Source organism: Quercus suber, unplaced genomic scaffold (genome assembly GCF_002906115.3).
Source record: "Quercus suber isolate HL8 unplaced genomic scaffold, Cork oak 2.0 scaffold_227, whole genome shotgun sequence".
NCBI classification, from domain to species: Eukaryota; Viridiplantae; Streptophyta; class Magnoliopsida; order Fagales; family Fagaceae; genus Quercus; species Quercus suber.
In genome coordinates this window covers 636,014-649,530 of record NW_027069685.1, presented here as the reverse complement: position 1 = coordinate 649,530, position 13,517 = coordinate 636,014, and the positions used below count along the sequence as shown (strand labels likewise).

The 13,517-nt window shown below is 34.2% G+C and overlaps 1 protein-coding gene across 1 annotated transcript; it reads left to right on the top strand.

The window, feature by feature from the left end:
* The first annotated feature begins 11,107 nt into the window (after positions 1–11,107).
* On the top strand, positions 11,108–12,885 carry LOC112012864 (phenolic glucoside malonyltransferase 1). Its single transcript, XM_024045241.2, has one exon. It carries the CDS (start codon positions 11,173–11,175, stop codon positions 12,553–12,555), a length of 1,383 nt encoding a protein of 460 aa, XP_023901009.1. The 5' UTR covers positions 11,108–11,172; the 3' UTR covers positions 12,556–12,885.
* The last annotated feature ends 632 nt before the right edge of the window (positions 12,886–13,517 follow it).

Here is a 13,517-nt window from a genome sequence, read left to right as displayed (position 1 = left end):
AAAACATATAAATACTAAGCAAAAACGTTTAAAACCCTAATTCGCACTAATTAAGCGATTAGGTGACAAAATTACCGAATTTTACCAAAAATGGCAAAATTGAGTTAAGCGCAGAATCATAAACTACTGACCTTAAGGGTCGTCCCAAAACAGACGGGACCTTATTCTGACTTTTAAACTAAAAGTTATTAAGGAAAAACAAATTTTACTATAAATAGCAAAAACACTGTTATCGGGGCCTTAATGAAGGAATTCGCCTAAATTTTGGCGACGTTCATGGTTCATGAATCTGGATCAGAACGTCGTTTCCCTTCAACCTGCCAAATTTCATGCAATTCTGACACTGTTACCCCGATGGCCCCTACTGGTACCCCCCTGTGATCTTGCGTTGTGACTTCCTGCGCCCCTGCTGCTCGAGGAAGGCATGTGCTGTCTGTTCTACATCAGTTAATTTGTAGGTTTGAGTTTAGAGATCAAAGAAAGTGTAATTGTAGCAATATACCACTTTTGCTATACATCAATATCATAGCATATCATCTCAACCATTGTGAATTCTTGTGTGTGTGTATATATATATATATTTAATAAATGATTGTGGTTTTTTTAAAAAAAAAAAAAAAAAATCTTATTTTAAGGGTCAAGAGACCCCTTAAATAATCTTATTTATCAAGAGTTGTAAATATAAATCTTTTAAACCTTGGTAAAAGGTTATTTAAGGGTCTCTTAACCCTTAAAATAAGATTAGAGCATTTGTTTTAAGGGTCACGAAGGCCTTCAAAATTTCTTTTTCGACGGTATATATTTCGAAGGTTATCAAGGGTCAATTGGACTTTTAAAATAATTTTTTTCAAGATTTTTAATACTTTTTTTTAAGGGTTTTGACCCTTGAAAAAAGTCAGATTTGTTGTAGTGCTATCAGGGGTGGCACATGCTCTGCTCATGATGGGTAAACAAATTTGAGGACCTAGAAAAGAATAATATGCCAAACACATATAGAGGACAATCCCATGACTGGCATCACTCAAATTGGTACTCCTCAGACTAGTAAACGTGCAAGTGGTTCTCATGATGATTCCCAATCTGAATTACCTTGTAAGAAATTGCAGGTTTTAAAGATGGATGATAAGATAAATAAAGTAATGGTGGAGGCTGCAAGTCAGTCCTACCAACTCGTAATGAGTTGCTTATTTTGGAACTATCATGGGCTTAGGAACCTACGTATAGAGAAGGAGCTTGGAGATTTGATCCGGGCAAAAGATCCCTCCATGGTGTTTTTAACTGAAACATGGGCGGATGAAGATAGGCTAAAACAAATAAAAGAAAAAATAAATTTTCCAAATTTTTCTTTGTGGAAAGAAATAACAAAGGTGGAGGTTTGGCATTGTATTGGAGGAATTCAATTGACCTTGATGTGGATACATACTCAAAGAATTACATAGATGCAATTGTGAACAAGGGCAAGGAAGATGCATGGAGACTAACAGGTTTCTACGGTGAACCTGTCACTCATAAAAGGTATGAATCATGGGACCTTTTGTGCAGCCTAAAAAATTGACTGAAGCTCCTATGGCTCTGTGTAGGGGATTTCAACTAATGACTCAAGAGTTCGGAAAAGCTTGGGGGAAGCAATCAAAGTCAGACACAAATGCATATTTTCCATGACGCCATTGATGAGTGTGGTTTTCTTGATTTGGGCTTTCTAAGCTCTCAATTCACATGACAGAAACACTTTGCGGATGGGCATTTAGTGTGGGAAAGGCTAGATAAAGGCCTTGCTACTAATGATTGGCTTATCAAGTTTGTTGATTCTTGAGTTCATCACTTATCATTGGACACTTCTGACCACTATCCACTATGGATTGTCCCTAAAAGTCTTGAGCTCCTACGTATATCTAAGCCTTTCCGTTTCGAGGAGATGTGGCTCTCTGACAAAGGCTGTATAGAAACAGTTGAAGCCATGTGGGCCTCTCAAGACTGTCTTGATCCTTAAACTCGAGTTGTAAGGAAAATTGATTAGTGTGGGAGAGAGTTGAAGAGATGGAGTTGAAAGCATTTTGGGAATGTGAGAAGGGAGATATTTTTGAAATGAAGGTAGCTTGGTGAAGCCAAATCTGAAGCACAATTATGTGGCAACAACTCATGGGTTAGAGCCTTAAAGGAGGAAATTAATGATTTGATGGACAAAGAAACACGTATGTGGCTTCAATGGTCCAAAGCTTTGTGGGCTTCACATGGAGATATAAACTCAAAGTATTTCCACAACAGGGCTACCCAACATTACAAGAAGAATTCTATAACAAATATCAGAAACTCGGCTAGTCAGTGGTGTTCTAATTATGAATAAGTGGCCGAGACTCTAGTGAGCTATTACAGGGGCCTTTTCACCTTGGTACCCATCCCTCAAGCTAATGAATCAATTAACACCATCCACAATATTATTACAGATGAGATGAATGGCACTTTGTCATCTCCATTCCAACCTTGGGAAGTTCATAATGCCACCAAACAATTGGCTCCCCTCAAAGCATTGGGACTTGACGGTATGCCACCCCTTTTCTACCAAAATTATTGGAATCTTGTTGGTAATGATATACCTCATCTTGTCCTTAATTTTTTCAATACTGCATCTCTTCCACCTCATCTCAACCATACTTTTATCACTCTTATTCCCAAGGTTAAGTGTCTTGAATTTGTATCGAAATTTAGGTTTATAAGTTTGTGTAATGTTCTATATAAAATATTTTCAAAGGTTTTAGCTAATAGACTCAAAAAAGTTTTGCCAAAAATTATTACTGAACATCAGAGTGCTTTCACAAAAAGGCTTATTTTTGATAATATTTTGGTAGCTTTTGAATCTTTACACAACATGCAAAAACACACTGGCAAAGGTGACTTTATGGCAATCAAGCTTGACATGAGTAAGGTGCATGATAGAGTGGAGTGGGCCTATTTAGAGTTAGTGATGAAAAAAAATTAGGTTTCAATGATCAGTGGGTCAAGCTCTTGATGGTCTGTGTAATGGCAGTATCTTACTCTATCTTGGTGAATGGGGAGGCATTTGCCAAGGAGATTCACTTTCTCCCTTCCTCTTTCTACTATGTACTAAGGGATTGCACGGTCTCATATCACAAGTAACAGCTATGGGAGATATTTAGGGGTATTCTCTTGCAGAAATAGCCCACGGCTAAGTCACCTTTTATTTGCAGACATTAATCTTTTGTTTTGTAGGGCGCAACTTCAGGAATGTCAAAAAATTATAGAGCTTTTGGATGTGTATGGAAGATGCTCTGGCCAACAAATAAATAGACAAAAGACTACTATTTTTTTCAACAAAGCTACATCGGAGGAAGTGAAAGATCAAATCAAGCAAGCTTTGGGAGTTCCGGAAATTAAGCAGTATGAAAAATACTTGGGATTACCTTCCTTTGTAGGGTGAAGGAAGAAGACCAATTTCAACTACATTAAAGAGAAGGTATTATGGAAACTACAAGGTTGGGAGGAAAAGCTATTATCACAAGCACGGAAAGAGATCTTAATCAAGGTGGTTGTTCAAGCTATTCCAACCTATATGATGAGTTGTTTCAAAATTCCTTTGGGTCTCTGTCATGAAATTGAAAGTATCACTAGGAAGTTTTGGTGGGGACAAAGGGGTGACCAAAGAAAAATTCATTGGGTGAGTTAGGATGCTCTTTGTCAACCAAAAAATGAAGTGTTAGGGAAAAATCCTAATCCCCTCAATGTCTATGTGTGAATTAAAATATATAACTACCAAGTAATAGCAATATTATGGAAACAAAAAATTTTAGCAAGCACCACATAAACACAACCACACAAGAATACCAAATCTTACGTGGAAAACCTTCCGATATAGAGGGAAAAACCATGGGACAGCTCCGAAAAATATTTACTATGAAATAGAGATTACAATTATCAAGTTTATGCTAAACTTGAGTCCACAATAAATTGGATATAAAACAAATAAATTTTAAGGAGTAAATACAATCTCACCACAAAACCAGTAGCAAAATCTTCCTCTGAATATTCCAACTCTCCATGGTTATAGCACTCAAAAAACTTCATGAGAACTCCACCAATTTATCTTCCTTATGTGTAACTTGAGCAAAGAAAAATGTCTCCTTTTTTCCTTTCCACTCTTTCACACTCTCACTGTTTGTTTGCTTCAACTTCCCACAAGGCCAAGTGGCCTTAGTTTCCCCCCCTTTTTTTTCCTTTAGTGTGCCCCACACGCCTTGCATCACTTTTCATTAAGAGAAGTTAGACCTCTCCCAAGCTTTGGCCATTTCTTAATAAATGAGAAAGCTAGCTATGAAGACTTTTGGAACAAGCTCATAAATGAGCTTTGACAAATGTGTGTGATGGAATCCAAGGGTGTCACATGCACGCAACATGAAGAAGGTATGGGTTTTAAGGACTTGTGTCTCTTTAACGATGCACTTTTGGCCAAACAAGCTTGGAGATTGTTACATAATAAAAACTCATTGTTCTATAGAGTTTTCAAGCCAAGATTTTTCCCAAATTGCTCCATCTTGAAGGCATCTAGTTCAAACATTGGTTCTTACGCTTGGCAAAGTATTTTGAAGGGGAGAGAAGTATTGAAGAGAGGAGCAAGATGGAGGGTTGGCTATGGGGATTCAATTAGTGTATGGGAGGATGCACGGTTACCATCTCTAGACCCACAGATTCAATCCCCAGTAGTTGAAGGATTCTAGGATGTTAGAGTGGTTGAGATAAAAAAATCCAAACTCTCAGACCTGGGATACAAACTTGATTCAAGGCCTTTTGCTCCACAAGAGGCTGCCTTGGTTTTAAGTATCCCCCTCTCACGACACTTTGTAGAAGATAAAATTATTTGGCCCTTCAACGCTTCAGGTAGCTACCTTGTTAAGTCTGGTTACAATTTCCTTGCAAAAGAAAACTTTTCTCACACTCAGCATCTGAGCAACCCGAGCTCTCCTTAGGAAGTTTGGAAAAAAAAAAAAATTGGGGATTGAAGGTCCAGAGTAAGGTGAAAAACTTCCTATGGCATGCTTGTAAAAATGCCATTCTGGTCAAAATGAATCTGGTTCATCGAAGAGTCCTAATTGAAGATATTTGTGAGCACTGCCAAACCTGTTCAGAAACAATCATTAATGCTTTATGGAGTTGTCCTGCACTATCGGCAATTTGGGAAGTTGATTCTTTTTGGTTGTTTCGTTGAACAAAAAAATTTCAATTTTTTTGGAATTGGTGCAGTTTGTTATTAAGGAAGGAAAAGATTTAGAACGTTTTGCCATGTTAGTATGGAATATTTGGTATCTCGAAACCAAATCAGGATCAAGCATGTGGAGTTTCCTGCTAGCCAGGTTCTACCCCAAGCATCCTAGATGCTCCATGAGTTCTATCGGGTTCAACTAGCTCTTCCAAGCCGACCCTTTAGTCAAACGCAGACTCGGGTTCATTGGTAACCTCCACCAAATTCAGTTCTACAAGGGAACTTTGATGGAGCCACCTTTAGAGATGTTAATATGGTTGGGTTGGGTGTAGTGGTTCGTGACTTGCAAAGACAAGTCATAGCCTCTCTGTTAAAGAATATCAGATTACCCCCCTCCACAGATGATGTCGAAACTTTGGTAGTTGCCAAAGCTATCCTCTTTGCTCATGATTGTGGTTTTTCTTCTATTATTCTCAGGGGGATTTGGAAGTCGTTATCAAAGCTCTACAAAGCGATGAGGACTCCTTTGCTTCCTTTGGTCACCTACTCTCTTCTTTAAAGAATACTATAGATGCCTTTGATTTTATTTCTTTTTCTCATACTCGTAGAGAGGTAATTCTATAGTTTACTATCTAACTAAACATGTGAGACATGTTAGTGGCATTTCTATGTGGATGGAGGGTGTTCCACCACATCTGTTTAATGTTTTTTTTTGCCGATTATGGCTGATTTTTTTTCAATGAATGTTCGAGGTATTTCTTCTCAAAAAAAAAAAAAAAAAAAAAAGATATGAGGTGAAAGACAAAATAAAGAGAAAAATAATTATATGATATGTCATTAAAAAGAGAAAAATAAATTATTGAAAATGACTAGAGTAAATTGACACATATTTTATTACTTCCACTAATGTAAATGCAAAATTAATATTTTATACAATTGATTTTGTGTTATTAAATTTATTTTGAAGAGTCTCATATTTAAACTCAATTGTTTATGATGTTGTTTCTCAAAAAAAAAAAAAAAAAAAACTTTATGATATATATATATATATATTCTTGGTTGCATGCTTTTTAAAATTATTTTTTAATCATGATTTTTTTTTTCAATGGTTGCCAAAGCAACTAAACATGAGGAAAATGTTGTATTCCTAATCATTTTTTTTTTTTGGATCATAGTTTTCCAAATAATGATTTCTTGTATAAATTTTACAAAAAAAAAAAAAAAACCATATAAATTTATTGTGTATAAATAATTATTGCACCATTTATAGATAATTAATACATAAAAAATAAATGCATTTTTTTGGATAATATTTATTCCATATAAATTATTTCTTATGTAAATTTACAAAGAAAACCATATAAATTTATTATATATAAATAATTATTGAATATTTTATAGATAATTAATACATGAAAATAAATGCATTTACCTCATTAATCATGAAAATTAATTAATGTTTTAACATAAATCTGAAGTTTTGATGAAGTGGAAGTTTAATTGCAGATAATTTTCTTTTGTTTTAAAAATGAATGAGAAATGCTACCAGCTCAAACTATTTTCAATATTTTTATAAATTGTTGATATGAAAAATTGAAGGATCATTACTTGGGTCGGTCACCTTTGGAGGATCATTTGGATCATTCTTCACCTTGGTGACTTGCTAGTGAATCACTACTTGAGTCGATCGTCTTTGGAGGATCCTTGGACCATTTGTCACATTGGTGACTTGGTTAGAGGATCAATACTTGAGTCATCGTCTTTGGAGGATTACTTGGATCATTTGTCACCATGGTGACTCGCTTAGAGGATTGTTGTCGATTATCATTGGAATATTGCATGGATCTTTCGTCACCTTGGTGACTTGGTTAGAGGATAGTTGCTTGAAAAAGGAAACAAAATATTTATTCCTACTACAAGTAGAAACACTTCATCAAGAAATAACATAACATGTACAACTAATTAATTATTAATATTAAGATGTTATAGAAAACTTATTATAGATCACAAAATTAGAGTATCTGATTTAAAGAGGAATTTAAATCAAGTTTATAGGCTCATAGTCTTCTTCAAATTTTAAACAAAAACAGAAAATTGTACATGACTTTTGCATGAACTAACGACTTGGCTGATGAGTTGTTATGGTATTATTGATTCACCAATGACGTTCATATTCTGTTAAAAGTAACCTCCCGGATCCAGTTCCTCAAAGTTGACTAATGGTGACAAAAATAAAGTAATGTGCTTGCTAGGTAAGAGCCATAAAAAATAGCAAAACGAGGATTACAATTAAATCTTCTTCTTCAATTTAAACACCGTACGTGCATGTAGTCAAACATGAATTAATTCCTTTGAAAGAAGCATATATTGTGTTTGCTCTGTTAAGAAATTTTCTACACAGAGCAAACGCTTAGTTATTGCTAGAACGTGATCTCTTTATTGCGAGTGGACTACTACTATTGAGATTTCAAGCGCTTTGTTATTCTTTAAGGTTGCGTTTGGGAAGTTGGATTTGAATTTGGATTTAGATTTTAAATTAATAGATTTGAAATCAAGGGAGTTCAAATCCATTGATTTTAGGAGTTATTTCAAATCTAAGCATTTTAGAGGTTTAAAATCCTTAGTGAATTTGTGAAATCCAAATTCTTGACATTTTTTAATCTTCCCAAACAAGTTATTTGGATTTTAATAACTCAAATCCAAATTCAAATGTCCAAATCATGTCATCCAAACGCACCATAAGAAGTTTAATACATGTTAGGATTTCAAGTTTTAATTTAAAAAGATTTCTTTGTGAGGCGATATATATATATATATATATGAGACTTTTGTATGCTTAAATTTTGTGGGGTTTGGATAACTCGGTTATTTACAAACTAGCCTTATCACACATTTTTTTTTTTGGATAAGTTTGTTTTGAAGACATGAATTAGTAGGAGAGTATCTTATTTTGTACGTATTTTAAGTAGAGTTAAATATATATTTTTACCATCTTGTTCTCAAGTTTTTTTTCCTGATAAATCTAAAATTTAGGAGTATTTCTGAATTATATAAAAGTTCAGTTCAAAGAAGAGAATCTTTTTATAAATAGTAGAGATGATGAAGAAAAAAAAAGTTAAATTTTCAAGAGTATGTCTAACATTAGAGAGAGAGAGAGAGAGAGAGAGAGGTAGCAAAAGTGTAGCCATCCATAATGCATAAAGAAATGGTGTATTTTCGTAGACACACTCAACTCAAGCCTCCTTACATTGAGAAGATGATTGGAACACAAGTTCTTAGCTAAATTGATGCCTATTAGTATTAAGGATTGAATATAGGATGGTAAAGGATGACATAAGGTGCAAGATAATTATTGACATGCGAGCGGTGTTGGCACTAGTAGTAGTAGATAGAACTGGGTCAATTTGGGCCACCCGTGGCAGGTAAGTTTTGTAGTTTATCTAAGCTGACTCAGCTGAGGGAGTTGAGATTTGGGCTTATTTCATGAACAGATAGTGGGTTCTTGAGGTATTAAAAAATGGGCTTTCAACTTAAAAAAAAAAAGGGTTTCAGATGAAAAGGTTTTTGGTTGGGCCACAGTTACGGGGAATGTAACAGTATAATAAAATTGTCCCTCCGGTTCCATGGGAGTTGTTGTGTTTAAGACTTGCATAGTTATGGAAATTTGTGCTTTTGGTTGGTTTTCTAGTTTTAATTGGTTATGTTCACTGGTCAACGTTTCAGTGAGTTACAATGGCAGGAGCAACTTTCAATCTCAACTATTAAATAAAATATATTAAAAACAAAGTAAAAACGTTAAAGTTAAAAAGTAAAAAAAGTAAAAAAAATTATGAAGAAAATGGGTGAATTGCACACCATGCAATACTCTAACAATTGCACTGGATGTGAATCCGGAGCATTAGATAGCCTGACGTTTATCAGAGTCAGACATAATGCGCAAGTTGTGAGAAGCACATGTCCACCGCTTCTTCTATCTGCATTTCTGGTTCTCTCTTTTGACGTGGCCTGATTGCATTTAAACTCTAATATCATAAGAAATAATGACGTAAGTATTTACGAAAATACCAAAAATTTTATCCTCTTATCATGAAAACCAAAATATGCAATTGATTCTTTAAAAAAAAAAATGAAATAGAGGCGGCTCGTCTCTTAAGATATACAGTACATTACAGAAAAAAATAGGCTTTTGACAATAAAAGCAAATTTTAAATGCCATGGTCACAGGCCGGGTACAATCGAAGAAAGGCTATAAATATATATGAGAAAAGTTAATAAAGGCTTTTGAAATAAAGTTGGCTCGTCTCTCAAGATATACAGTACATTACAGAAAAAGATAGGCTTTTGACAATAAAAGCAAATTTTAAATGCCATGGTCACAGGCCGGGCACAAACGAAGAAAGGCTATAAATATATATTAGAAATGTTAATAAGTGTACTTAGACACTGATTAAGAATTTAATTAAAAAAAATTTTAATATCATTTTTATGAAAATTAAAAAAGATTTTCAAAATATTAATTATTTTTTTTTCATAAATATTTTCTTTAATTGGATTCTTAATCATTGTTCTAAGGACACTCGTTAGCATGACCCAATATATATATATATATATTAGAAACATCTGTCATAAGAATTGTTAAAACTCTTAAAAAAAAAATTACAATTCTAATTTTGATATACATATCACCTTATTACTATTTTGAGCCGTACGGTTCGCATCCCATTCCTTTACAAGCTAGTTTGCATCATTTAGTCACATTAATTTGTTGTAAGGAATCACTACATACTTTTGGTGCAATAGTAACTTTACAAATATAAGTACTTGTGGGATGTGGGGGGCAAGGGTCGAAGTTCAAGTCTCTAAGAGGGAACTTTACACATATATACATTTAGATTATGTTAGAGTAGAAATTCTGTTTTGTATATAAAAAAAAAAAAAAAAATTTGTTATAAGGAGTGGTCGAGATTTAAAGTCGTGACTTTTTAGATAATAATATAATAATATAATAATTAAGCAATGACTTGAAAATCATCGCAATAAATTGACAAAAGTTTGAATTTTTATTAATCTCAAAATTGAATTGTCTTTGGAGATTCAATGCATTTAAATAGTAAAAAGAAAACCTAGAGCAGTTAAAAAAGCATATAAAACTGTAATTTGATTAAACAATTTTAAAAGCACTTAAAAACAAGATAATAAATACCATAAACTTAAAATAACAAAAATTTAGTTAAAACAATAAAATTATTAAATTACAAAAATTAAATGGTAGATTATATCCTACGTCATTACATAAAAATACTAAAATTATTAAATTAAAAAAAATTAAATGATAGATCATGTCTTACATGAAGAATGTAAACCAATATTTTACGCCATAACTTGATTGAATTTAAACTCTAATATCATACGAAAACATGACGTAAGTATTCTAACATATTTATCCTCTTAACATATTCAGATATTCTAACAAAATATGCAATTGATTCTAAAAAGGAATAAAGAAAATGAAAGAAGTAAAGCTGGCTATCCCAGGATTTTTTTTTTTTGGAGAAACAATCCCAGGATTTATATGACAGAAAAAGGTTTGGTTTTGGGAATAAATACGCATTAAATGTCAGCCTTTTTTCCCGCCTTGTGCCACTCTCAAAAAAAAAGAAAAAAAAGAAAAAGAAAATTAATAGCGAAAGGACACATGTCGGCAAACAAAGAAATATGGATGGGAGTACTGAAATAAAGAAAAGTGATAGAGACAACATGCAACTTAATAGTTAATATTTGTTGTAAAAATATCTTAAAATTGTTCTTCTTAAAAATAAAATATCCTCTAGGAAACCACCACAATAAATAGAAAGAATAGCATATGAGACGCGCCACATTATTATTTGAGAATACTTGTGAAAAACATAGATAACGATTGCAAGTTAGCACGAAAAGATCATTATTTGGGCTTTTCTCTAATGGCGTCAAATAATTCGGTGAAAATACTTGAGGTTTGCCGAGTGACTCCATTACCAAGCTCACTAGTTTCAGCCACACCAAGTTCTCTCCCTCTCACCTTCTTTGACATACTCTGGCTTAGATTTCCGCCAGTGGAGCGAGTTTTCTTTTATGAAACCTCTTCTACTAACACAAGCTTCATGGATTCCATTCTTCCAAAACTCAAGCACTCCCTCTCCCTAACACTTCATCACTTTCTCCCTCTTACTGGTACCTTCGCTTGGCCTCAGGACTCCCTCAAACCTATCATCAATTACACAGAGAATAATTCAGTTTCACTCACTGTAGCCGAGTCCAATGCCAACTTCTATCATCTCTCAGGCAACAACTTTGTTGAAGCTGTGGAATACCATCCTCTTGTACCTGACTTGCCAACATCCCATGAACAAGCCCCAGTATTGTCGTTGCAAGTGACAGCGTTCTCAAACTGTGGGTTTTGCATTGGAATTTCTGCACACCATGCTTTTCTTGATGGAAAAAGCTCAACCATGTTTATGAAAGCATGGGCTCACTTGTGCAAACTTGGAGGAAATGCTTTGTCCTTGGTACCTGAGCTAACACCATGCTTTGATAGGATGGTTATCAAGGACCCGGCTGGGCTTGAGTCAATCTACTCGAACGGGTGGTTGAACCAAGATGGGCCACACAACAAGAGCTTAAAGGCGTGGGAACTAAAAACACCACCAGGTGTGGTACGTGGTGCGTTTGAGTTGACTCGTACAAAATTAGAGAAGCTGGGCCAGTTGATAACCGGTATTCTAGAAGAGAACACTGAACAAGGACAACCAGTTCACTTATCAAGGTTAACACTGACATTTGCCTACACATGGGTTTGTCTAGCTAAGGTAGAAGCAGTAAGGGACAACAAGTTACATCTTGTGATTAATGTAGACGCTAGGTCTCGCTTAGAACCGTCTGTGCCTGGGAATTATTTTGGAAACTGCCTTACTGCTTGTATTGCAATTGCAGAGAGAAATGAGCTATTGGGTGAAAAGGGGGTGGCTGTGGCTGCGAAGGCTATAAGTGAAGCCATAAGAAATTTGGATGATGGTGTCCTAAAAGGTGCTGAAAAAAGGTTGTCACTACTGCTTACTTTAAAGAAAGACAAACCATGTGATGGAGTGCATGGAATTGCTGGGTCACCTCGATTCGAGCTTTACAACACAGATTTTGGATGGGGAAAGCCAACGAAGGTAGAGATGATTTCTATAGATAAATCAGGAGCTATACGTGTTTCGGAAACTAGAGATGGTGCTGGAGGAATTGAAATAGGGATGGTTTTAAATAAACATGTAATGGAAGAATTTGCTTCAGTATTTGCCAAAGGACTTGAAATCCTGTGAAGTAACATGTAACTTGCAAGGTTATGCATGTAAGAGAGATGATGTGTGAACTGTGAGGCCATTTTGGTTGATTAATTTGATATTTTTGTTTTGAGTAATGTCAACACAGTTTGTGATCAAATATATTTAAATCTTTTGTCAGGTTCATGAAAAGCAAGGGTGCTGATGATCCGGTCATCGCAGGGTTGTTCTTATTGAATTGAATGTATTAGTGTCAGTTAAGAATAAAGAGATCTTAGCTTTAGAATTGGTATCAGTCCTAATTCTAATATTTGCTTGAGGATTCTATTCTATAACTTTCAGATATGTGAATGAAATGCATATTGTACACTCTCTTAGACTCTCTTTTTCAATTGTTCTTTGTTATTTAGTTAGATGGAAAGTGAAAACTAATATTCTTAATTAACAATATGAAGGATGGGTCCAACTGGTATACATGGCAAAACGGGTCAAAATTTTTTGACCCGACTTGACCTGAAAAATATCTGATTTGAATCCAATTTTTTTGACCCAAAACAAAAACAAGTTGACCTGTAACCCAACCCATGTTTTTTGTGAGTCAACCCGACTCGAACCTGAACTATTTTTTAAAACTTTTTTTTAATAAAAAAAAAAAAAAAAAGGAAGACAATATTGGTTTAATTGTTTGTTGTGAGCTTTAAGAAAACAATTGAGATATTTACATAACTGCATGTAAATTAATTGAAAGATGAATAATTGAGCATTCTGTAATGAGTAAAGATTTTTAGATATCAAATAGCAAAGTACATGCCAAGATAATCTGGTTACAATATAGTTAAAAACATAGATTTAAAATTGTAGACGTGTGAGAAACATTCACAAGTGTGAAAATAGTGAAACCAAAGTATCAAATTAACATAAATTATGAATGCTTTGACCTACTTTTTAACAATTTATGTCCAAAATAAATGGCTTTTCAAAATAAATTGTAATATTTCCTA

What these genes read in the sequence shown, in the direction of transcription:
- LOC112012864 (XM_024045241.2), top strand. Translation starts at nt 11,173, where the DNA reads ATGGCGTCAAATAATTCGGTGAAAATACTTGAGGTTTGCCGAGTGACT.